Source organism: Stylophora pistillata, chromosome 10, assembly GCF_964205215.1.
Source record: "Stylophora pistillata chromosome 10, jaStyPist1.2, whole genome shotgun sequence".
NCBI classification, from domain to species: domain Eukaryota; kingdom Metazoa; phylum Cnidaria; class Anthozoa; order Scleractinia; family Pocilloporidae; genus Stylophora; species Stylophora pistillata.
In genome coordinates, this window is record NC_142528.1 from 10,927,431 (window position 1) to 10,953,484 (window position 26,054).

Consider the following 26,054-nt stretch of genomic DNA (forward strand, 5'->3'; position numbering starts at 1 on the left):
ATTGATGGCAGTAATTGCCAGTTTTCTGCAGTTTAAAATGCAATTGATTAAGTTCTGTTTTGTCTTAAAACTGATGATCAGAGCTGTGTTGTCATGGTGATGGATGGACCAGTTATCGTTAGTCAATACCCAAACTGTTAAATTGTGTGAAGTTTATCTATTTTCCAACAAAGTAGATACAGTCAATTTCTAGCCATGTTGCAGACAAACTTTAACCCCTTTTCATTCTTCAGGTATATGTTTGGATGGGACCTCAGTCCAGTGATGTCGAAAGGAAAATGGCCATCAAAAGTACACAGGTATTTTAAGTTAACACTGTCATTACTCACACTGATGAAGGGCTATTGCTTGGAAATCAGCTCTGAAAACTCTTTACAGTGGCCAATTAATGTTATTAGCTCATTTGATCGTACCAAACAATCTTGTAATCCACCAACTGATGCTGCACCACAGTTTCTCTATTCTAATATTAGTGTATTCTGTTTGAGGTCTTTATAAAATAAATCTGAAACATGAAGCTTGCCCTCACATAAAAGGTGGGTGGGGGGAGAGGTGGAGTCACAGAGGTACGGGGATACAGGCACATAAAGCTGAGATTAGGTGTGCTTCTAAGCGACTTTAGTATTGCCATGGTGACTTCCTGCATCTGAGAAAACACCTGGATTTGTTTAGTGATGGTTTGGTCTCAGTGTTTGATGCCATTTTCATTTATGTTTCATTCATGAAACAGAGGGTTTTCTAAAAGTAAGGAAATAATTGCAAGCCACCTCAAGCTGGTCTGTTATTGCCTTTGTTAGGTTTATATTCAGCATCTTATGCAGCTTGACAGTGGTCCCATCAGGAAGCTGCGCTGCACCTTCAGAGGGAAAGAACCACACCACTTCACCAGATGCTTCCATGGTTGGGGCCAGTTTCATGATCCAAAAATGTAAAATTTTGCAATTTAGTTGCCTTGTGCCACGGGGAAAGGACTTTGACAATTAAGCCATCTTTGGACACAATGGATTTGTCTCTTACACTTTTTCCTGTGAAGAAAAATTGTCTAGTATGGAAAGTTTGTGGACAGGAATCAACGTTAAACAGCGGTAGGAATGCTTAGATTCTGCAAGCAACATTCTTCACCTTTGGACAATGTGGTGCTGAATACCATTCTGCAGGATCAATAATCATTAAAAAACAAATGTGCAGCCAAGAGTCAGCAAAATGTGGAGAAATGCTGGTGGTAATTTGGGAGGTACTTGTCAACAGTACTTTCAAATCCAGTTGACTTGGCATCATATTTACACTGGCAAGAACAAGTTCTTTCAGTTTTGCCAAACCTGATAACTAGAAAGTACTTCAAGTGTCAAAATGATTATTTAAAACTCCTCAACTTGAAACATGTTTCTACCATTAATTTCTTTTAAAAAACAAACAGTTTTGTATTGATTATCATAAAGTAAGAAATGACTTTCATTAAATTGATCTTTATTGATAACAAAATGAAGTTACTTTTGTTGAGAAGGTTAATAAACCTTCTATGTAGAGATTTACTAACAAGCATGTAGATATTTCTATGACAGTGTAATAAATTGAACGTAGAAAGTTAGGAGCCTCTGAAGCTGTATAAATAGAAAAACTTCAAAGGATCTCTTTGGTCTATTGTATATAAGTATGATTTATTTTGTTGCTACACACAATTATTTTTGCTGTTTTGTATTTATTCACATGCACATGATTTATGACAGAATATTTTAACCTATAAAAATAATACAACTCAATCCCATTAATCAGCCAGGTTTTTTAAAATTTCCTCACAGCCTGACGGCAAACCTATCATACTGCCAAACTTGTCAGTACTAGTAATTACAAACAAATTAAAAATGATAAAATTACTTTACAATTCCAAGCCATTTATCCACTGATTGTGCAATAATCCATGACAAATACAACACCCATTGTTTTTAAAGTTAAATATAGTTGTAATTTTTGGTGGGATGTACCACAAATTAATACTGTAACAGTCTTTTATTATGCCCTTAGTTTAATAAACTACTTCCTAGGTTTCATATGTATTACCGCATCTTATACAATAAGTAGTTTGTGACAACTGCTTTGGATATCAGAAATGTCTGTGAACCTCGTACTGGCGAAGTTCAAGGTCCTAACATGTATCTTATTAACCAAGCACGAGGGCTGTACTGGGAGAATATTGGCCCGAGGTCTTGACAGTACAAACCGAGCACAGCGAGGTCCGTACAAAAAAGACTGAGGGCCGATATTCTTCCAGTACGGTCCCAAGCAAGCTTGGTTAATAAGAGATTTATTATACGACTGAAGTTCAAAGGGACACAAGTGCGGTATCATTCGGGACCATTCAGGACAGTGCCCAGTCCAATACTGAGAGAATATTGACCGGCAATAGAGCATTTTGATTGGTTGATTTTAGTTATTGGCCCTCTGACTGCCCGAGTCGTGTAATAATGTAAGTTATGGACCAAGTTTTTTCTGCTCAAACTTGTAGCCCAAGGGCACGGCAGAAAAAAAAGGATCCTTTTACTTATAGTATGGACTGAGAAGAGTGAGTTAAGTAAGATATTTAATATATCTCTTGATTTAAATAGCAGAGGAATATATTATTTCAACGGAAACAAACATTTCAATGTGAAATACAGCCCGCTAAATTAACCAATCATAGCACACTCTACTCTGTGTTGCGACAGGCACATCAGTAAAGATGACACTTACTAGGTACAGTTCACAAAACACTGATTAAAAAAATTACCAAAACATTTTTATCTATGTGAGAGGAATGACTGTAAAATAATGAAAAAATTCCTTTATGACTTTTTGCTACATAGTAATTATAGATCAAAAAGGTAATTTCTAAGTTTTTAAAAATATCTCTTAATTAAGGTAATTAAATTGTTTTTTGAAAAATGACATTCAAGAACAATGATAAAAATGGCAACCAAAACTTTATACTCAGTAGGAAATGGTGATGAGCTAAATTTATGTACATCTAGTGTGAATTCCATAGTTAGGTGGTAAAATTCATTTAAATATCCATGAAACAACATTCACTCAAAATTTCCTTACCATCTAACAACAAATTCAACCTAAGACATTTTCAAGTCTTCTACTACATGAAATACAAACTGTGAATTCTATTTACAAAGAATTTTAAACTAATGTTTTAAACTAAGGACTGTTTATTTCAACAAAGTTTCCAGTTGTAGTTGTTCTGCAAACCTTGTTCAAGACTATCTCCAATTTAGCTGAATGTTATTTTAGTATTCCATTTTTGAACAGTTTCAAGAGGGCTTGCTGCTAGCACTTTTAGAGAAATCTTGCAGTCCATCAATTGTCTTAAACTGCAGCCTAAGTTTAATTCTGTTAAAATACCTGGCCCCAAATATTTGATATCTATTCAGTTTATGTATTGTCAACTGTTGAGGCAGATACATAGTTTGAAGGGAAGATTCCAATAGCCCCATTGAGTTGTCCCTTCCACCAGTCAGGATTACTTTTATCCAACACTGTTATCCATTCACCAACTGTAAAGCTCAGCTCATCAGAGTCTTGTGCAGTGAAAGTAAACAATGCCTGCACCATTTCATCCTTTTTTTTTTTAAAAAAAAAAAGGGAAAACCAATAAATTTACCATTTGATTCCCACAAATAAGAAATACAATAATACACCATTATTATCATCAATCAAAACTTACAAGTTTACACATCATGACTGTCCAATTGGGCAGTTTGAACCTTGAACTCCCAAGATCTCATTAAGAATTCTCCTTACTGTCTTCTATATAATTCTTACGATGTTAGTTAGGAGAATTTGGTAATGGATCAACCATTCTATCCAGTCCAACCTTTGAACCAACATGACTTGAGTTATATTTAACAATTATTCGCCTCAGGTTCGGTGAATATCGACGAGGGGATTATTTGACAATATTCACCAAATCTGAGGTGAATAATTGTTTTAGTATAATTTCAGAGCTGAACAACAGAGAAATGTCTAAAATCATAACATTTTACTAACATTTATTAACATTTTATGTTAACATTTTATATAAACCGCGTGGAGTGGTTTATATAGCGTCATAGAAGGAACTGCTCAACCAATCAGATTGCTGGAAACTCTTGCTCAGCTCTGAAATTATACTAATTTTCTATATTCTCATCACTTGTCTGCTTGATATTGTGTTGATATTGTAAGGAGAAAGTCTGTCTTGGTCACTCATGGGAGTTTAAGGGTTAGGTCGCTGATAATGCTCACCCTTAAGTCCACTTCACTGAGATGTATCTGTTGATTTTTGCTGACTGAGTTTGTTTTGTGGTGCTCTACTAACATGTTGAGAGACGGAAACTTTCTTATCCACAAATAGTACTTCCTCCCCTCGTCTTTAAATATTTTGAAGTGCTGAACGTGGTCACCAGTCCTAATGAAGAGAAAGTTTTAATTTGTTATGAAAGCTGTTACCACCTGACTTTGTGCACTAAGTATATAAAAATAAACTAGTAACAAAAGAAAGATGGTTATGTTGGGTGGGTCAAATCTTATCCTGCAATCAAAGTATTTCAACTTGTAGGAAGAAATAAGGTGCAATGGTTAATGTCCCAGAGTCCTGACGTGATTATAATTAAAAATTATTCCATATTAAGCTTATGTTGGATATGAGAGGGTAAACAGAGGTTGGACTATTCAAAAAAAGATTCAGTATTTGATCTGATGACCAGAATTGAGTTGTCTAATCATAGCGGTTACACTCGAAAATCAATACTTGGAGCCGAGGGTTTATTTTTTGTGATTTATTCTTTTGAAAGACACTTAGCTGAAGTGCCTCTCTCCATTCAGAGGTATGAATGGCTACAAGTTATTTTTCAAATAACCTGACCTAATGCTGTAGGCAACCAGCAGTTTAACAACATTCAATGCAAAAAGAGAAGCAAATTATTTGCCTCTCATCCTAAATGGACTGTGACATTTTTTTAATGATATTCCCAGATCAACTGCATTGGCATGGATACACATTTGTTGGGTGGATGGATCTCAAACTTATACTGCAGCAACTGTAGATTAGTTAGCTGTGGTGTTATGTTAAAAGGGCAAGTGGTGTGAAATCTCTGCCGTTTCAAGCTGTGTTGTTGAGTTGTCATGGCACAAGAGAGCTTTATCTCAATTAAACCTTAAACATTCATTCAGAATATGTTGCATTTTATTACTTCATTTATGGGTTTATAGTTCAGTGAATTATTTAACATCCTTACCTGACAGACAAAGAGAAATCTCCTGAAAAGTGACAACATCCAAATAATTAATAACATAGCAGGAATGGCACCAATAACCTAAATGATCTGATAGACACCCCTTCTAAAAAAAAAAATGCCTCTTATCTAACAAATGCCTCCCCCTCCCTTGCTGCTATGTTTAAAATAGAAGCATCTCTAATAAATTTTCATTCTCCTATAGACACCCCCCTGAAAAAAAAGAGAAAGTATTCCAAACAGCAAAATAGAGCAAAGTCAGTCAATTTACTAGGTTTAACTTCTCCCTTGACCAGTAAGGGTTTGCATATTGTGTCTTGTTCATGGTCATGTCCAAAGTAGAATCACAGCTGGCTATATATGCTGAATAAGCCAAACTTTTTCAAAGTCATTACTGACTCAAACACCTTGCTATATATGCTGAATAAGCCAATCTTTTTCAAAGTCATTACTGACTCAAACACCTTTATATATATATTTAACAATTATTCCACGAGCGCGCGTTGGATATGAGATGATAGATAGCCAACGAGGCGCGTAGCGCCGAGTTGGCTATAATCATCTCATATCCAACAAACGCGAGTGGAATAATTGTTTTATTAAAAAAACGCCCCCAAGCTATTAGACAAATCTTCTCGACTTTATTTTGTGAGAAGAAACTGGATTTAACAATGTGCAGAAATTAGATTATCGTATATTGGCTCATATACCATAATGGCTGAGCCGATAAAAAGTCTTGAATTACATTATCCAATGATCCAGTTTTTTAATAAATATAATTATATAAACGTAAAAAGCCTTATCGTCAAATCGGAGAGTGCTCTACAATCATGGAGCTTTGTAAACAACTGTAATAAGGAAAATAAAAATTAAAACTTCGCACTACAGGTCTGTAAAGTTTGGAAAGGGTTAAAAAGTCCTCTCTCATCAGGTGCACAAGACTATTTAACAATTATTCCACGAGTGCGCGTTGGATATGAGATGATAGATAGCCAACGAGGCGCGTAGCGCCGAGTTGGCTATAATCATCTCATATCCAACAAGCGCGAGTGGAATAATTCTTTTATTAAGAACGTTAAATTAAATTATTAAATTTTATTAAATTTTTAGCTTCCTTTTAATTTTAACCTGACACGTACCCTTACCATATTTGTATATTATGGTATATTGGCTGATATACCATAATGGCTAAGCCAATAAAAAGTCTTGAATTGCATTATCCAATGATCTAGTTTTTAAGAAATATATATATATATAGAGAGAGATGCCTAAAAAATTTTTTTAGGCATCATAAAAGAATCCTTTTCACCAGGGCACCCGCTAAGAAAAATTTTTAATAGGAACACTTTGAAAGTAAGCTATTCATGCATGCCAAATTTAGAAAGAAAAATCAACGCCCACAACAAGTCCTCCCTCGCAAATAATTCTCAATCACTAGAAAAATCATGCAATTGTAGAGACAAACACTCTTGCCCACTACGTGGCAATTGCCTAATTCAAAATGTGGTCTACCAGGCCACAGTTGAAAGTCCCTTGGGAACCCAAATGTACGTTGGCCTTACTGCAAACCAATTTAAAACAAGATTTAGAAATCATACAGCTTGATTTAAACATGAGAACAAAAGGAACGCAACAGAGTTGAGCAAATATATCTGGTCCCTAAAGGATGCTGAAATGGAGTTTTCCGTGACCTGGAAAATAATAGCTTGCGCCAGGCCGTACTCAAATACTAAAAAGAGATGCAACCTTTGCATAGCTGAAAAATTCTTTATCATATGCAGAACGGGGGCGGGCACCCTAAACAAAAAGGAATGAACTGGTGAGTGCGTGCCAGCACTCAACTAAATATTTGATAAGGCATGCTCAAACCACCTACTTAAAAAAGGATCGTTAGTCAACTAGTATCTTATGCACCTGATGAGAGAGGACTTTTAACCCTTTCGAAACAGATCTGTAGTGCGAAGTTTTAATTTTTATTTTCCTATATAATTGTTTACAAAGCTCCATGATTGTAGAGCACTCTCCGATTCAAGGATAAGGTTTTTTACGTTTATATATATATATATATGTACACAAATGTGAAAGAAGGAAATTATTTCGAGTTAATCGAGTTTCATGCTCTAGGCAGTCATCAGATATGGCTTTTACAAAAAAAATGGAAAACAGTTATCAGTAATGTTCAATAATTTCAACAGAAAAGCAAAAAGACTGCCTAGATTTGTTACAACCCATAGCATACAATTTAACCAATGCATTAAAATTAGACAAATGAATAAAGGCTAAAAGTTTCTAAAGAAACTGTGATGTGTCGGTGGGGGTAACAAGGTAATTTGGTTATATAAGGTAAAGTCTGTTTACGAGCTTAGTGGCCCATTAGGCCGGTGCTTAACTCCGGTTTCTGTAGCATGAAGCGACTAGGAGTATTTCTACTCCCCCCTGGATGGGATGCCAGTCCATCGCAGGGTTACCCCCCAGCATTAAATTGCTGGTACCCATTTATACACCTGGGTGAAGAGAGGCACTGTGAGAGTAAAGTGTCTTGCTTAAGAACACAACACAGTGTCCCAGCTGGGGCTTGAACCCGGACCACTCAATCTGGAGTCAAGCACACTAACCATGAGGCCACCGCGCCTCCACAATTTTTTTTTCTTTTTTTTTTGGTTATATAAACTCAGTTTAAATTGTAAATTGGCCACCATAATGAATAAAAAAGCTGATGTTTGGAGCGTTAGACCTTTTTTATTCACTGCGGTGGCCAATTTACAATTTCAACTGAGTTCATACAACCAAATTACATTAAAATTAGAGTTAAATAATTTTTGCCTTTCATTAGTGTGATAAATTATTTTATTTTTTAGAGCTAGAATGAGTTAATTGAAAGCCATCATAAAAGTAATCAGTTCACCAAAATCAAAAGAGGACACTTGCTAGCAATATCCTTTCAATATAAAGTATTTGGAGTGCTGGTTTCAAAGGGTAGGGAAATGATGCAAAACAAAAAAAACATGTGAGACTACAGTGAACTCTGCCCACTCAATACATCTGACAAAGGCTACAGAAGGCAGGCAGGACAGATAATTTTACATAAAATATAATAAGCAGTGGCCCCGAGAAGAGCCATTCAAATATTGCCGAGACATAATTGAATTGTCCAATACCTGGTGAGCTTTCACTCTCTCGGATGAGAAAGGCACCTTCATGTTGGACTTGAAGAAGTGCTTGCTCAGCTTGTCTTCTTGTTATTTTTCCATGGAACCAGCTACAATTATAAGTTTTCATTACAATCAACAATATGTATTATGCCTTCCCCCATTCACTACTTGTGTGTCTATCTCTGGCCTACAGATAAGAAAGTTGATTTCACACAAGATCATACCTGATGATCAATTTCTCATGCCTATAAAGAAAAATGTTGTGCTATTGCTGCCTTAATCTACACTTTTAAACTGTGTGTGGTAATATAAGCTTGAATGCATTCAAGAAAAGATCAAGTTTTGTTTAGGATACTATTTTTCCAAAAACGTCCAATTTTAAGAAAGAGAGCAAACTCTTCACAGCATCCCCATTTATTTTTGGTACATGATGCCAGATCTTTGGGGATTTCAGAAATGACTGGGTCCTCTAAAATTGTCTGATGACTTTCACTTATAAAAAAAATGGCAGGCATATAAAACAAAAAATAAAAAAATGGCAGGTATATAAAACAGCTGTAGTTTTTGAAAATAAAATCTAGAAGTAATTTCACCCATCTGAAGAGGTAACAATAAGGCCAAGATCTTTGATGTGACCATATCAAGTGAAAGGTTTGTCTTACAACTGAGATCTCAGTTAAACTGCGAACTTAGATCAATTTGTCGTAGTTATGACTGAAGGCCTCACTTCCTGTTCAGAAAGCAGTGGGAAAAAAACCTAGTACCGGTTGCTACTTTTGCCCACTTGAATGCAACATTGAAAATTCCCTTACACATAAGACAACATGGGGCTCACGTTAATCACGAGAAAAAGTTACAAAATAACCAAATGAGAAAACCAAAATGCCATTCAATTCTCAATCAAATTATTCAGCAAAGGCTCTGAAGTTGACATAAGTACGATCTTCATTCGAAGAGGCACTAAGTTTTGGAAATATGAGCTGTGTAATGCGTGTTCCAAAACAATCCAGGTAAGAGGCTTCAAGAATAATTTATAACAATGCGATGTTCGTATTGCAATGTTTCTGTTAATTGTAAATCTCTCAGCGGCTCACAGCCGCTTAGTAATATACGCACAATATTGCTGAAAACAACACGGATCTCGGAATTGATCAGTCGATCAATTGATCATTCACTCGATTTGAAATGGGCGGAAGTCCTGACCAATTAAAAACTGGAGAAAGGAGATCATAATTTTCATTCACATATCATCTATGCTGCAATAAAATAATTTGTGGCACACTTCGTGGCAGCACATTCCACGTTTCAAATTACAAGTTTGAAAATTTGAAATTCACCCGTGAATTGAAACCAAAACTTAAAAATGAAACTGTCACATCGATCTTCGGGTATAATTCGAGCTTACCTGTGAGATCTCATTGTTATATACGTGTTCGGAATCCAACCTTCTCGATCGTCTTGTTCTGCTTTATACCAGTTTTTGTCCTCGTCTTTGTCTAAGATCTGAAAACAGATGACACTTGGCTTCAAAAGTAATTTGAAACAAAGACTTAACACCTGAAAGTTGACTTCTTATAAATTCTTCGAGTTCACAAACACACAAGGAAACCCTCTTTACATTTAGAACGCTGCCTTTTTCGAAGGAGAGTTCGTCATCTTGAGTAGCAGTAAACTTATATTTCGCCACAGCCTCCATCGACAAATCGTTCTGTCCTCAACCAGCAAAACGAGCCACTGCAAATGTAATGGATCTAGTTTAACATCGCCAAATTATCATCATAACATGGTGATTTAACTGCTCATCTTCGAAATGACATACGCAGGAAGTGGACTGTGCCTTTAAATACAAACAACTCGTTACCAGGCAAAATCGGCCATAAACACGATTTCCTTTTTTAGCAAAAATTCAATTTAATCCCACGAACTAAATTTGTTAGTAACCAGCTGGTAAACAGCTTCAAGATCTCGTCATCAAAGGTTAAATGTCTCACCCAGAGAATTTTTTCAAATAAAATATCGCACTGGCTCAGCTTTTTGATATTATTCTGAATAATTTTTATTTTTTGTCTCACTGAATATTGATTGAGTGGGCATGACTTCCGGTTCGGAAAGGGCAAGTGTCGTGTGGACGAAGCACAACACGATGTCGGTCTACTTTCTAGAACATAGGAATCGCATGGGGTTGTCTCTGTTACTTGTGCTACCATGTATGGTGTGCCTTGGATGGCAATATTTTCCAAAGGTTTTGCTGCTTGTCCCTGAAAAGGTCAAACCGAATATGGTGTGGGACCGATGAGGAGCTGAACCAAACGAAAGCTCAATCACTAGTAGTCGAAATTGCAAGCCCTACTTTCAAGATTTAAAAAAAGGGTTTTTTGAAAATATTCATTCAAGTTTTAAGCGAAATATATGAGATCTGATGAAAAAGATTATCCGAAGAATAATTCAAGTTCAAAGGGAAAAATTAACCCCCAACTTGTTACATGAGAATCTAATTTATGTTATTTTTTATAATTCTATCCCTTTGCATGTATATATCATTTAGGCCAATCTCTTCCACGTTCCATGAGGATGACGTGAAGTCATCGAAACCTCGTGCGAAGTTTCCTTTGTTAAATTTCCCATCGAAACTCTAGAAGGGTGGAAACAATTAAGGATAGAACTGACTCGTAACTGGTCTGATCTGAGACATCCCTGAAAAACAGAAATCTCTTTGCGAATGGGCAAGTATGACATAACTGTTGACTCTTCTGCAGGGATTTTGTGTCGAAGGCACGATAAGAAACACAGCTATCGCGGTTACTATGCGACAACCGGCAGTGGTCAACACACCTGGCTACTTTCTCAAACTGAAAAAAGTCTACAGTCTTCCGCTCTATGATGGTCCCAGGAGTAGAGTGTAACAGGAAAAAATGATTTTTAAGGGTGACGTTCGGCTACGGAAATGCGTCTGTAAAAGCCTCGCTAATTCTCAAAAAGGCAACAACAAAACAGCAGACTAAAAGTAAACGAAGGGTAATTATAGGGGGATTTTTTTTATATTACACCTAAAGAAAATCTCGATGCAGAAGAAAAGGAACAGGGAAAAGGGAATGAGTAAGAAACTCGTTCCTCCCCTTTTTGTACCTCAGTGAGCTAGCAAAAAGTTTTGGAATTTTGGTAGACGAACCCGAATCTGAGAAAAAAATCAATCGATCGCATGACAGACGCAAACAAGTCAGAATAACATCGTGTTGTAGCTCCTTTGATTATGCCTCCTCGATAATACCTCTCTATTGTTGCAAATTCTAAAGACAGAGAATAATATGTACCCTTGCAACAAGGGAGTGGTCTGTCTTTTACAGCAAAACAACGACAACAAAAACGATTGCTTTCTTCTTGGCTGGGCTTGTCTCGCTGGGCACGTGCTCCAAAATTGCGGCGGCGAAGAAGAGTTAAGAACAATAGTTAAGTTCAATCCTCATCGTGCCCCTAGGCACGTAAGGCCATACAGGCCTGAGGTACCAAAGTTAACTCAAATTCAATCACGAAATCTGGTATCATACACTTGTGTGCAAAGCGAAAACAAGAAAACCTGAAAAGATTTAGAATGACTGATTTTATTCGCATCCGGTTTCTTAATCATAATACAACATTACCCACTTCCATTAAAGGTCGCCCTGAAAACAAATTGGAACGAAAAAACCCAGCCTAACTGAAATTTTGAATGACAGCTCCACGCAGCATTCATCTGATCCTTGTCCTTAGTCCATTTCATAATTCGAAACCTTCTCATACTTAAAATACCATTTCATAAAACTAAATAAATTCAAATAACCTTAAATCATAAAGTGAATCATCATGTGGATGAACGTCGAAAAGAAAAAACTACTAACGATGTACTTAGAATCGTTATCGAATGTAAGATATTTCAGGTTTGAAACGTCACAGTCGAATCGAGAGAATGTAAAGAAGAATGAAATACCACAATGGTGTTGAAGTTTCTCAAACCAGTCCTTCATCGATCATTGCCTGAGCCACTTTCACAAATCCACCGATGTTTGCTCCTTTCACGTAATCCACGGATCCATCTGGCCCAGTGCCGTACTTCACACACTGTAGGTTGACTTGCTTCATAATGTAATGCAATTTGGCGTCCACCTCTTCTCTCGTCCAAGCACTTCTAAGGCTATTTTGGGTCATCTCCAAACCGGACACTGCCACGCCTCCGGCGTTCGATGCCTTCCCTGGACCGAACAGCACCTTGTTTTTCTGTAACACTCTCACCGCTTCGGGCTGTGTTGGCATGTTAGCACCTTCAGCCACGCATATGCATCCGTTCTTGACCAGTTCCTCGGCGTCTTCTTTGCTGACTTCGTTTTGTGTGGCACACGGAAGAGCCACATCGCATTTAACACCCCAGGGCTTCTTTCCTTCCAAGTAAGTCACGCTGTAAGTTTTAGCGTACTCGCTAATCCGACCACGTTTGACATTCTTCAGCTCCAGTACATACACCAACTTCTCTGGTGTGATGCCGTCTGGATCATGAATGGTTCCCGCTGAGTCTGACAAGGTTATAACCTTGGCACCAAGTGCAGTTGCTTTCTCGCACGCGTACTGGGCGACGTTTCCAGAGCCAGAGATGGCCACCAACTTGCCTTGGATGCTGTCGCCTTTAGAAACAAGCATCTCTTGAACAAAGTACAGAAGACCATAGCCAGTGGCTTCCGGCCTCAGTAGGCTCCCTCCCCACGGAATTCCTTTCCCGGTCAGCACGCCAGTAAACTCGTTTCGAATCCGTTTGTACTGCCCAAACATGTACCCTATCTCTCGCCCCCCTACGCCAATGTCCCCAGCAGGGACATCCGTGTTTGGGCCCACGTGCCTTTGGAGCTCGGTCATGAAAGACTGGCAGAAGCTCATCACTTCGCTGTCGGTTTTTCCCTTAGGATCAAAGTTAGAGCCACCTTTTCCTCCACCCATAGGAAGAGTTGTAAGACTGTTCTTCAGGATTTGCTCAAATCCTAAGAATTTTAAAATTCCTAAATTGACTGATGGATGGAATCGAAGACCGCCTTTGTAAGGGCCAATGGCGGAGTTGAACTGTACTCGGTACCCACGGTTCACATGAATGTTACCTTTGTCATCTCTCCAAGGAACTCGAAAGATTACCACTCTCTCTGGCTCGACCAACCTTTCCAGGATGTTATGTTCATTGTATTTGGGATTTTCTTGAAGAAAATCCCACAATGAGCAAACTACTTCTTCCACTGCCTGGTGAAATTCGTCCTCTCCTGGGCTTCTTGTTTTGACGTATTTCAAGAACTCTTCGGGCGAGGCATACTTCCCTGCCATTTTACTGCAAAAATAAAACACAAAAGTGAAATTTAGTTTTCATGCTTTGTGTTCCTCCTGAGATGATGGGTGTTGAATCGATAGGTCAATGTCAGTATCTGAGCAACTGCGCACCTACCCCTCCTCTAATCCAACAACAGTCACTTAACTAATAACAAGTTTAGGCTGATATTGGGTTATGGGAGGGGAGGGGTAGGCGTGTAGTTGCTCATATCGATCGAATTCGAATTCGAACATTCTAAAACAATTTAGAGTCGAGCTTAATCGATACAAAATGACAGACCGCGGACAATTTCAACAAGGAATCACTCTCCGCGCTTTCATGGGTACACTAAAAAAAAACCTCGAACGGCGAGGGCTTAGTTACAGTTTCTTGGAAACCGCTGACATTTACGATATTACTACTTTGTGCATGCAAGTAAGGAAGTGTCTACTTCTGTGCAAGAAGCATATGAATTGGGTTGAAAGATACCTATTTAATGTAAAAGAACAAAATGAAAGCAAGCCTCAAAAAGACATTTTTAAGTTAAACTTCTTAGACGAATACAGTCAAACTTGTATTGAACACGAAGTCTAGAAAACTATAATAAGGGATTAATATGGAATAAGGAATAGAATTCTTGACATGCGATGGATGTGAAGATGAATACGTATTGAAATATATCACCTCAACAACGAATGAGGCTGACTTCTTCGCTAACGTAGCCAGTATCATTTTTTAAAAGATGTGCTCTTCTAAACACTAACCTTTAGAATGTGTTTTTTAAGGATCACTATATAAAGCTGCTCTCCCCGGAAATCTTTTATGTTTGTGTTCTGTCGATTTGTAGATGAAGCGCGTATATTCTTATTCTTGCCGGCATAGTCAGGCAGATGATAACCTTCAGGTTGTCAACCTCGTTGCCAGGACTTTTCCCTCATATGGGGGCAGGGTCCTGCCCCCAAATGAGGGAAAAGTCCTGGCAACGAGGTTATCAGATTATGTCTTCGTCAAGAAGGAAAGTCAAGAAATTTTATTGACACTCTCACGAAAAGATCGGAGCGAAAACATCATTCCTAATCTCGTGCTTAGATGCTACCTTATAATTGTAACTGAAATGCATGGACCTTTGCTATGGGAAAACTTAGTAATTTTCCCGCGTTTTTTTTTTTTTTTTAGACATATTTATTCGTAAACTTTTCATATTTAATCGTTTCCGATTCATTCGAGTTTATTCAGGTTTTTTCGTTCTAGTACTTAGAAAAAAATATAGAAAAGCCAGAATAGGTTTTTTTTTAAATACTCAAATAATACATTTTCCTTTTGTTGCTTGCCTTCCTTGTATATTTGCATGTCGGTATTTTTGTTGACCATTTGTAGGTAAATGTGTGTTAACCGACTTTCTGAAAAATTGGTTCTCATCGTAGTTGGCAGTTGAGTTCGTGCTCGTAATTTCACTTTCCTTTCACAGAACTGATTTATCCACATCTCGTAGATGAGTGGAAGCTTTTCACTTGTATTTCCTAAGCTGCTCTACCGTAATAAAGATAGGTATTTTAATATCATATCTGTGAATTTATTTGCTCTTTAAAATGGCCTTGAGTTTGTTGTATCCGTTTACTTAGTTTTGAAATTCTTTCCGCCGTAGAAACAGATGGAATCGCTAAGAGTCAATTTCCGCTCTTTGGTGACCTTATTCAAATATTGCAATTTGCGTAAAAATAGCACCTGGCACCCTTTTTCGATGACATTGTTTACTGAGTGGCGATTACACTTTTAAGTCCGCTGCTATTCATGTATGCACATGCTCATTCTGAAGTTGCTCCATTATATTTATCAGTTATTTCTACTTAGGCCCTCCACAGACTAGGGATTTAGTTGTCGACAACTACTTGTGATCGACAACTAAAAGCTATCGATGAAACAGTTGCTATGGCGCTATGGCGATATGGAGCATGGGCAGTAAGCTCTTCATGCCCAACCTCCCCGCGTATCGGCTGCTAAATCAGTAATTGAGCGCCAGTGTGTGGAATCCTCTATCGGACTTATTTAATTGTCGATAACTTTTAGTGGTCGATCACGAATAGTTGTCGACAACTAAAATCCCTAGTCTGTGGAGGGCCTTAGAACTCGTTACGTATACCGAGAAAATACATGTGACTCACGGCGGGATATCCCGCCGTGAGTCACATGTATTTTCTACTCCAGGGTGTTGCATAACATTTGAATTCATTCAATTTTAACGTAAAATAAATCCGTTGTCTGGATAATTCACGTCGTTCGGAAATGTATAAACCAAGAAGACGTGACCCTCGTGTTTAAATAAATAGATTACTTACATGTTTTGAATGAAAAATGTTACTCCCAAACTCAAGACCCAAAATTTGATTATTCTGTGTTTTCGCACCAAAGTCCTTCGTTGTCCCACTGAAAAGACGGCCGGGTTACCCTGAGCTAAAACAACTTCATAATTAAGTACTGAGGGTCCCTCAGGAACGCAAACAGTTTATACGTTGGTAAAGAAATATATTCTAACCTTTGCAAGATATCTCTGACAAAATTTCCTGCAAAGCTGCACGTTAGCTTCTCACGTAAGCGCTGTGTCCTATTCAGACAGCCGAACTAATCACAAAAGCATAAATGCATTGTTACGAATCATATTACTGTCATTCTTTCCTTCTCAAAGGGACATTGTTATTTCAATGATAATATTTGCATATCGTTTTGACCTTCTTCGACGGTGATCAAAGTCCAGCTTACTAAGCTGCACAATTCTCTTTCAAAAGTCGCAAAATATTCACGATTCTGAAATTAACTATCGGCTAAATGGCTAACACTAACAAATTTTCACAGTCTTACATTCTTAATACAAAAATGCAAACGGAGTAAAAGTTTGACATTTGTCAGACATTAACGCTTGGCTCCCGTGAAAGGGTGGTGTGATCACAACAGTGAAATCCCGCCCGGACAAAATGACAACACCCCGTTACTGGACTGTTGTAACATCCTTCTTGTGTTTTTGAGCATGGAAGTGAAAACGAGCTCCTCGTCCTTTTCACGAATGGAACATTCGATTCGAATGAAATGGATAGTTGAAAAAAACGCACATTCGTAGGTTGTTGATCACGCGATTATCGGCCCGTTAAAGCAGCGATAAGTAGTTAAATTTGGTAAAGTAGTAAATTAATGTTTAGCCTAGCCAAATTCCGTTTTATTCGACTTGCTTGCCCATGCAATTAAAATGCACACTGACATTAGGACCATTCGAAAAGATCAATCGGCCATGTGCCAACATCAGAATGAATACGCCAACTTCGCTGTGTAAGGCAGAATTTCAGTTAAAGAAGCTGTGAAATAGTTTGCTATGGCAGAGACCTGGTAGCTCACCGTTTGGTATTTTTTCCTTGTCCTCACCAGGTACAGAGAGAGCTAAGCATTTACCCGGCTGCCGCTTGAGACGACGCTAGATGTAAACATCCACGTGTTCACTTCCTATTTCAAAATAGTACGTACGTCACGCAATATTTCAGGACCAACGAATAGAAACGGTCATCATCTCATGACAGAACAAGAAAAGCATACTGATGAAAGATCTGCCTTCAGAAACTGGCAAATTTTAAACAGGAACTTAAAAATGAGATTTCATGGATTAACCGAAAATTTTATCATGAAAAGAATCTAAATTCTTGGAATACAGCCGTAAATAAAGGTAAAGGTGCTCATGTTGTGCAATTGTGCGTGTCGCATCAAAGACCCTTTCACGGATCAACCAGAAAATAAAACTGGTTTGTTACATCTCTCAAATAAACGAAGCTGAAAGAGATTAGTCGTTGTCCCTCTTGTCTGACTAAAAGGCTTTTTCTAATCGCAAATGTTCGTTCGTTTGTTTGTTTTTTTTTTGTGGAGTCCACGCGATCATTGGCAAAACTGAAGTCAAGACGCTATTTAGATAAACCAACTTACTCTAGTTTTTTTCTTCTTATCTCACGAATAATGGACCTTGCCTAGTGTGGCTTACAAGACAAAGATGACCCTATTCTATTAAACGTCGATTTAATCGCTCTTGTATCATTTATCGTCTACGATCTGGGCCTCTTCATAAATAGCAGGTGTGGTTTAATGTATTGAAAACATAGTAAAGGTTCTTGTGCCAAAGTTAGTAATTTTACTGTAACTACTGAACGGTGTGAAAGTACTGAAATCAAGCGACACGACTGAACCAGCTTATTTACATACTTGATTGACGAAAAAAGACAATAGGAAGCAATTGAATTAGGGTGTCTCCACCAAGTGAAAACACAACTGTGGTCATTACTCTTCTACGTGCGTGTAAATAAGCCCTTTCAACCCCCTACTGAGTGAAAATGCAACTGTTTTATCACATACTGTCGAAGCCACAATGGCTAATTTTCATACATAAGAGTAACAATACAAACCACCATTGGTTGAAGGCCAATACATCGAAATATTATAGCAGCGAAAATTGGGTGGTCATGTGGTTTCTCTTCTCAGCCCCATTTCTAGACGAAACGGTAAACAAGATACACCGGTACCAACTAGCGTCCCACGGCAGGTTAAAGTATATACACCAGAAACCCAGGAGAAAGATGGAGTACCTACTTTTAAAATGATCATAATGGTGGAAATCGTGTCACGTGCACGCGCGTGCGACGATCCAACTCTAATAATCGACACACGTAAATCGGCACACGTAAATATAAGAGAATCACGATTTAATTTTAAAAATCGTTGACGACAAAATTTCTGAAAGATCCCCTTGTCCGGCCAATTCTTCATTCTTCATCCGTTTCATTCTTGAGAAGGCACGTGAAAGCAACTCTGATAGTAACAAAGATAAAAACCACGAAAGTCTTTAAAGCGCAATTTGCATTATATATCATCTTCATGCCATGAAATGTCTGAACTCGTGAATAACGCATTATAATGATTAATCCACATTTGCCTAAAAGCCACCCAATGCCTTATGATGGATAAGTTATGGGCGAAATAATTTTTGCATAAGGCGTAGGGTGAGCCGAAAGAAGAATTGGTCGGCGTCGCTGAAGGGGAGGACAGTGGGAAAATTTGCAGAGACTGTAGCATCACAAGACTTGCGAGAAGCGTGAGATTTTGCATGCAATGGCGTATAAAAGTCTTGAGAATTTCCCTGGGGTCTTCTTCGGCCAATAGCATCTCTGCCACGAGAGTGCGGAGTTGTCCGATTTACTAATTCGACATGCGGCGGCTTTTATGTGAGTGAGAAGAAATTTCAAATACCATTAACTGCCCGAATAAAAAATAATTAATAAATATCTTACTTTTGAGCTTTCAAATTTTCTTAGTAAATCTTAGAAAAAAAGAACCAATGACAAATAGCTATTATTCATTGTCTTTCTTTGGCTGGTCTCAGGACTGTCTCACAACACAGCAAAGATGCCATACAACACTCCTTGCCAGTAGATTGAGTGGCCTTCCAAACAACCAAGACCAACCAAGTCATAGTAGAGACCTTATTGGAGAAATCTGACTATCGATAAACTGCGCAACCTTTCCCTAGTGACAACACAATATATTCGTTATTCAGCGAGGAACTTTCCTACATTTCTCCTAAAGCAGTAAGCTGGGGTAGGAAAAAGGCATTGTCACTTTGTTGATGCCTTCATTCTCACTGTTGGGTGAAAGCAAATTTTGATCTGTTGATACTATTGTTGAGCTAGTCCAGGGACTGTAGCTATATCCAGGCCTGCAAGAAAATCTTCTTCGCATCAGTGATCTCCATCAACATCCAGCTGCAACAGTTTGTTTGTAATGGTATTGACTGCATTTAGTGTTGGTGAATTAGGAAACAAATCTATAAAGGCTTGACCATCTTCTAGGGATTGCGTTAAACTTGGATCCAGTGGAATAGACCCTACAACAATGATAAACACAATTAGCAATGAAAGGTAAAGTGTACCTGATAGATGACAAAAATTGAGAAAGGCATACTTTGGAAGCAATACAGCAACTTATAGAGTCATAGGAATGCAGGGGTTTCAAAATATTTTGAAGTAGGCGGCCAACTCTGGAAAAGTAGGCGGCTGTGGTAACACCGAGATTCTTTGTCACAAGCAACATACAATCAAGTAGCCGGTGGAACTCCGGCGGTCGCCAGCTTGTTTTGAAACCACTGGGAATAGTTTGAATTTTAAATAGTGTAACCATCTACAGCATCAGATAACATGGGAGTGATTACAAGTGAGACCTTAAGATATAAAATTTAACTCAATGATGAAAATTTTGAAGACTGAAGTGATCATAGAAGGCGGTTTAACTACACCAAGTCCAACAATATAAAATAAAAGATTGAAAATAAAATATCACCTAAAAATGGAATTTTGCAGTTCTCTGCTAATGCTTCTCCCCCTCCTTTTGAAAATACATTTGTACACTCCTAAAACACAAGAAAATTTTTGTGAAACAATAATATTGTTATGAAGATGTCTTGACATCATGAGACCTGGCAGACAAAAGGACTTACACTACAGTGAGGACAGACGAATCCACTCATGTTCTCCACCACACCCAAGACTGGGATCATTGTCTTTTGGCAGAATGTGAGTTCTCTCCTTACATCATTAACTGCTACTCCCTAAAGTATTACAAATTAAAGCAATATCAATGATAGTTTTTGCTCCATAATTATTTCTTTGTTTGTTTAAAGGAAATAAAGGGGGTCAGCTAAAGGTAAAAGAGAAATTCAGCATCTCAAATTATAACCTTTGACCTCTCACAGTGACCAGCATCTAATTTCTCCTTACAGTATCACCCCTAGATCACACATTTAAGGTCACAAGAATAAAGGACATGATCACAAACTGAAGAAATGCTTGATTGTTAGACAAATTCTCCTTGTCAGCACCTTAGGCAATGCACAGAGAACAGTATGGAGAATATGCATACTGGTGTCAGGTTGTAAATGGTTCAGAGTAGCACCTACCAAAAAACAAGATTTAGGTGACAAATTGGTTTCATCAAAGAGGTGGTGTCTTCCCAATGTAATCTACCACCCTCTATTTAACTGTTGCATGGCACAAAGTGAGTCTTCATTTTTCTATGATAACTTTACACTATACCAAAGTTAACATTATACTCACAATGCTTTCAAATGAAAAAAAAAAAAAAAGGAAAAAGTGCTATTAATCCCCTAACTCTGTCTTTTCCAACATGACCAATATTCTTACCTTTTAGTTAAGTCTACAAAAAAACAACATTAAATATAACCATTTGTACCTGAGGGGTAGTAACAAGTATGGCTCCATCTGGATTGTAGTGTCGCAAATTCTCTACAACAGTTATGTGCTCATCAGATGTCCCTTAAGTTAAAAAAGTTGTCTCAGTGTATCCTTTGAGTTCTCTCTGCCTCTGATTTTTTTTTTCTCTTATCCCCTCCCTCAAAAAAAATCCTTATTATCAGACCATCTTGATTTTCTTTGGCAGCATCATTAACTAGAAATTCAAGCAATCCTTAAAACCACAGCAACATGTCTAGCCAAGGCAAACTTTTGGTTTTCTTGACTGTAAATGGGTGACAAAATTACCAGAGGGTATGAAAGTGTTTATATGTGACAAGTAATTAAGCCCAAAATTACTGTGAAATGTGAATTTTACAGAAAGGCAAGATAGGGTGAGATTTGGAGTTTTTCCTTTTAAACTAGTGTTGTTTGAAAAATGGTTTAAAGTTCATGCGACACATCCCTTTTTTGGAAGTTTGTAAATGAAACAGGATTAGGAACCCCTGCCTCCCTTTGCAACCTTTTACTTGTGACCAAGACATTTTCATTGTATCCTCAAACAGCCAGAAATTCATAATCAAAATCATATGTAATATGATTAAAAACCCCAATTGGTAGAAGCCAACCCAGTTGGCAATTAGCAAGCATGGTCAAGCAGTGGAACTAGGAACTACCAGTAACCAGAAATGAATCTAATCAGTGGTAAGAGAGGGACTGTAGGACCCCTGGATTGTAAGTTCAAACCTCTCTTTACTTGACAATGCTGCTTCCTCCAAACAATATCGAAAGCAGACAATCTAATTGTGATGGGGAAAAAAATGAAGTCCTATTCAGGGCTCAACACTTATGGTAGCCAACTAGCCACAGACTAGTAGAAATTCAGTTTTGGCTAGTAGTTTTTTTTTTATTTCAATGAGCCAGTTTTGGCTGGTAGACAAACTGAAATTGTTGTAACATCTAAGTTGTCCTAGCCACTTGGCTAATAAGCTGAAAAGTTAGTGTGGAGCCCTGTCATTGTGTGACAGATAACAGAGATTTCACTGCTTTGTACCTGGTGGTGTGTCAATCACCAGATAGTCCAGCTCACCCCAACACACATCTGATAGGAACTGCTTGATCATTGCTATATACAAGAGGAAAAAAAATTACCGGTGTTTTTTATCATGCCTGCTTTAGTGATAGATATTCCCCATGGACCATAGAAAAGAAGCTAGTTCATCAAATAATTTCCTGAAGTTTTTGCTGGTAGTTTGAAAGCAACAAAATTATTCATATACTCCTGTGTGGAGAGGCTATACAAATGTTTGATCCAAGAAAACAAAATAATCACTCCAGAGGCCCTATCAGGGTTTGTCAGGATACAGAACATTAGTAAAAATTTCTAGGGATATCCAACTAGAATCATAGAGAATCAAATCACAGGAATTCAAAGGATATGGGATTTTAAGGTCAAAAATTAGTAGGATACTCATACCTCCCCCCCTGGAGTCCCCTTCCACCCCCCCTGGGGCCCTGTAGTCAAGCTTGCCAGTTAATCCACTTTTTAGGAGAGTGTAATGATGACAAATTAAAGTATTTCAAAAAAAGGGACAAAATACCATTTTTCTTTGGTCCTCTCCATACCACAGCATCATCTCTGCTATTTAACAGGAAACCTATAGACATGACTGCAAGTCTTTGGTCCTTGTCTGTATAAACGGGAACCCAGCTAAAAAAAATAGATGGGTATTACACTGAGAAGACATTGTTTCAAAGAAAGTTTCAGTTGACAGTTACCTCCTTGATAATGACAAGGCACAAGGAACAGTCATGTTACCAGATTCAACTGTTCATGGGTGTGGCTCTTATTCAATTGGAGGCACCAAATTTAAAGCTACACATTTCCTTAGGGGGGGCTTCCAAGTGTAAAGGTATCAAACATTTTAATATGTCTATAAACTCTCTCTTTTCAGCTCAGGAAGGAAACTTCACAGAAACTTTCGAGTTTGCTGTTTTATATCAAACTTCTTGAAAGAACATGAAGTCACTCCACAAAAGTTACTCATGAAGGAGCATGAATTCCCTGTCATTTTTTTCTGGATATCCCCTTATGTTTCTAAACTGACCGTCTTATGTACCCTACAGTTGGCTGATGACACAAGTCAGCCTGAAAGAGGCAGGGCTCGACATTAACTTTTCAACTTACTAGCCAAGTGGCTAGTGCTATCTTAGATGTTATTAGATGTTACGACAATTTCAGTCTGTTTACTAGCCAAACTGGCTAGTGGAAATTGAAAACCACTGGCCAAAACTGAATTTCTACTAGTCTGTGGCTAGTGGGCTACCGTTACTGTTGAGCCCTGAAAGAGGTCAGAAATAGTTTGAGAAGATGGTACAACTCTTTGACCCCTTGTAGTGACTAGCATCTAATTTCTCCTTACAACACCACCCTTGAATCATGAATTAAGATCACAAGAATAAAGGAAATGATCAAAAATTAAAAAAACTCTTGATTGTTAAAAAATTCTCCTTGTCACCACCTTAGGTAATATGTAGAGAACAAGGTAATTTAGTTATTCAACTAAGTTGACATTGTTAATTGGTTAGTGTAAAGAACTAAAAAGCTGGCATTTCAAGCATTAGCCCTTCATCAAAGCAGAAAGTGGAGCTATGCTATTGGTGGGAACATGGTGTTTTTCTCGTCGCCATGTTCCCACTCATAGTGTAGCTCCACATTCTACACAGAAACACACACACAACCCACAATTCCTCCAATCACTCTGACAAAGGGCTAACGCTTGAAACATCAGCTTTTTAACTCCTTACAATGGCCAATTTACAATTTCAACTTAATTGATGTAACTAAATTACCCTGTTATCCCCATCAATGCAGCACCACAGTTTCTTTAGAAATTTACCCCCTTTAATCTTTGAATAGAGAACATTTGGGAGAATATAGATACTGATGTTAGGGAGTAAAGGACTCACCCAGCAGAACACTGGTGTATATCGCATCCTTCTACATTCATCATTCTTGGAATACTTGGTCCACATAAATCCACATCCAGTATTCCAACCTAAAAAACCAGAGGAAAGATTCTATCGTAACACTTTTGTTTCTCTTCACACAAACCCAACATTTCTAAACACAGTCAAATCTTTTGGGCCCAGTTGTTCAAAGGCCAATTAGTGCTTAGCCTGGGTTAAATTTTTATCCAGGTTTTTAATTGTGGGAAATTGTAGCGAATGCTGTTGGATAGTGCTCAATACACACGAGTGTAGAGCGAAATACAGTTCGAAATGACTAAAATGAAACATGCACGACTCCCTGCTACTCTGAGTTTCATGCTTACACACTCGTCAGACATATTTCTATTTCCCCACTCAAGAGCCTTTTAAGGATAATTTTCCTTTTTCCTTTTGGAGCATCCAATCATCAAGTTGTTGACAAAAAGAATTAAACTGAATTTTATTTCAAAGCTTTCAGATCTGAGATCAACTTCCATGCTAACCCTGGGTTACCTTGACCCAGCCTTGGAGGATAACCCTAGAACCATCACAATTGTCCATTCATTAGCAATATCTAGTTAAGGGAAGTTAAGCAAGCTATGTACTTTTGAGTGATTTTAAGTGGCACAGAGAATTACCTGTCAAAGTGATAAAACTTTGAAATGGTCATTCTTAATTGGAAAAACATCAAAAAGGAAAAAGGAAGATAGATCTTTTCATTTTCAAGATTTCAATCTTAATTTTTCTTACTTTCTGTCACACAAGCAGTGCATGGATCCATTAAATACTCAGATCTAGGAAATGAAGGGTTAAATGCATGTACAGTCTGCAGAGTATGGCAGAAATTGACAAGACCTTGTATCTGCAGAGCAGCAATTCTGGCATACAAAATGATTGTTTCAAAACAACTTGTGTGTGCACCTTCCTTACCCAGCACACTGGCATGACGTGAATCTGGGATATTATAATGTGGATATATCAAGAAAGTTGAAATGGTAAATTGGCCACCATAACGATTACAAAAGCTGACGTTTCGAGTGTTAGCCCTTCGTCAGAGCGAATGAGTAAGGATCCGACGAAGGGCTAATGCTCGAAACGTCAGCTTTTGTAATCGTTACGGTGGCCAATTTACCATTTCAACTTTGTTGATATATCCAAATTATTTCGTTACCCCCACCAACCCAGCCCCAACAGTTTTTTAGAAACTATCAGCCTTTATATATTATAATGTGACTGAGATTATGACTGGTTGAGGTCGTTCTGTAAAGAGATGAGTAAGAAGATTTTGTTGACCTTTTTTCCTTTGCTGTAAAGAGACCATGCAATTTGTGTTGTAACGGTACTTTTTCCAACTCCTCCTTTACCAGAAAGGACTAAAACCACATGCTTTATAGATTTCATTACATCTTCAATAGTTTGCGCCAACTGGCCGGCTGAAAATTCAACGAGAAATAGGCCAATAATGACGCTGTGATGATTCAAAACTTGAGGTATAAACTGGTTAATGCCACAAGATTTACGTTAGCTACAGGTAATGTTTTGGCTAAACTTCAGAATACCCGGCCATATCATTTACAAGTCATTGAATAAGAATAGCGTCTATTGTGTTATACCTCATTTTTCAAAGCCTCCCGACATATGTAAATGATGTGGACGGGTATTCTGAAGTTGCTCCAATGTTTTAACGAAATGTAGAGTTACAGTTACACGGTTTAGTAGTTTTCACGCGAAATTGACTAATGAAGAATGATGACTAAGCATTCCCTCCATGATAGAACAAATGGCGCTACTGACTTAAGATTGCGAGCTAAACCACGAATCAGTGGGAGCTACTGTAGTAGAAAAGATTAAGGAAGATTAAGGAAAAGATTAAACGAAGAAAAGATTAAGACAAACAGCTTACGACCACTTCAAGAGTTACTTATACCGTACTGACCATCCGCGCCATCCGCCATCTTAAAGTTTTACAGGATACTGCTGGTCTTCTTCTCCCTATCGTCGGCTCAAAGTGGCCCAGGCTATCTCGTCCGATCTCGTCCACCCTACCAAATAGGCTAGTTTCGAATTGTTA

The 26,054-nt window shown here is 38.0% G+C and overlaps 4 protein-coding genes across 8 annotated transcripts in view; 1 reads left to right on the top strand and 3 right to left on the bottom strand.

The window, feature by feature from the left end:
* LOC111321628 (protein flightless-1 homolog) overlaps positions 1 to 1,588 on the top strand; it is a 30,660-nt gene extending 29,072 nt beyond the window's left edge. The window contains exons 54-55 of the mRNA XM_088735618.1: positions 234 to 299; positions 798 to 1,588. Coding sequence (XP_088591744.1) covers positions 234 to 299; positions 798 to 932 — 201 coding nt within the window. The 3' untranslated portion in view covers positions 933 to 1,588. The remainder of the gene's footprint in view (positions 1 to 233; positions 300 to 797) is intronic.
* LOC111321583 (growth factor receptor-bound protein 2) lies at positions 1,451 to 10,241 on the bottom strand. The gene is made up of 6 exons (XM_022924512.2): positions 10,026 to 10,241; positions 9,813 to 9,910; positions 8,414 to 8,514; positions 5,259 to 5,280; positions 4,267 to 4,429; positions 1,451 to 3,600 (listed from the first exon to the last, which is right to left on the bottom strand). Exons 1-6 carry the CDS (start codon positions 10,101 to 10,103, stop codon positions 3,415 to 3,417), a joined length of 648 nt encoding a protein of 215 aa, XP_022780247.2. The 5' UTR covers positions 10,104 to 10,241; the 3' UTR covers positions 1,451 to 3,414.
* A 1,745-nt stretch (positions 10,242 to 11,986) lies between these two features.
* Positions 11,987 to 18,298, bottom strand: LOC111321581 (uncharacterized). 4 transcript variants are annotated; one of them, XM_022924504.2, is made up of 3 exons: positions 17,109 to 17,215; positions 16,258 to 16,343; positions 11,987 to 13,745 (listed from the first exon to the last, which is right to left on the bottom strand). In XM_022924504.2, exon 3 carries the CDS (start codon positions 13,739 to 13,741, stop codon positions 12,392 to 12,394), a length of 1,350 nt encoding a protein of 449 aa, XP_022780239.2. In that variant the 5' UTR covers positions 13,742 to 13,745; positions 16,258 to 16,343; positions 17,109 to 17,215; the 3' UTR covers positions 11,987 to 12,391. The 4 variants fall into 4 exon arrangements, with proteins under 4 accessions (XP_022780239.2, XP_022780240.2, XP_022780238.2 ...); XM_022924505.2 differs by lacking the exons at positions 16,258 to 16,343; positions 17,109 to 17,215 and adding an exon at positions 18,158 to 18,298; XM_022924503.2 differs by lacking the exon at positions 16,258 to 16,343 and having other exon boundaries at positions 17,109 to 17,213.
* A 707-nt stretch (positions 18,299 to 19,005) lies between these two features.
* LOC111321582 (cytosolic Fe-S cluster assembly factor NUBP2 homolog) lies at positions 19,006 to 25,996 on the bottom strand. Of its 2 annotated transcripts, none has more exons than XM_022924511.2 (9): positions 25,920 to 25,996; positions 25,277 to 25,416; positions 23,963 to 24,051; positions 22,594 to 22,703; positions 22,047 to 22,118; positions 20,994 to 21,076; positions 20,242 to 20,352; positions 20,085 to 20,154; positions 19,006 to 19,632 (listed from the first exon to the last, which is right to left on the bottom strand). In XM_022924511.2, exons 1-9 carry the CDS (start codon positions 25,936 to 25,938, stop codon positions 19,487 to 19,489), a joined length of 840 nt encoding a protein of 279 aa, XP_022780246.2. In that variant the 5' UTR covers positions 25,939 to 25,996; the 3' UTR covers positions 19,006 to 19,486. The 2 variants fall into 2 exon arrangements, with proteins under 2 accessions (XP_022780246.2, XP_022780243.2); XM_022924508.2 differs by having other exon boundaries at positions 25,911 to 25,956.
* Positions 25,997 to 26,054: the final 58 nt, after the last annotated feature.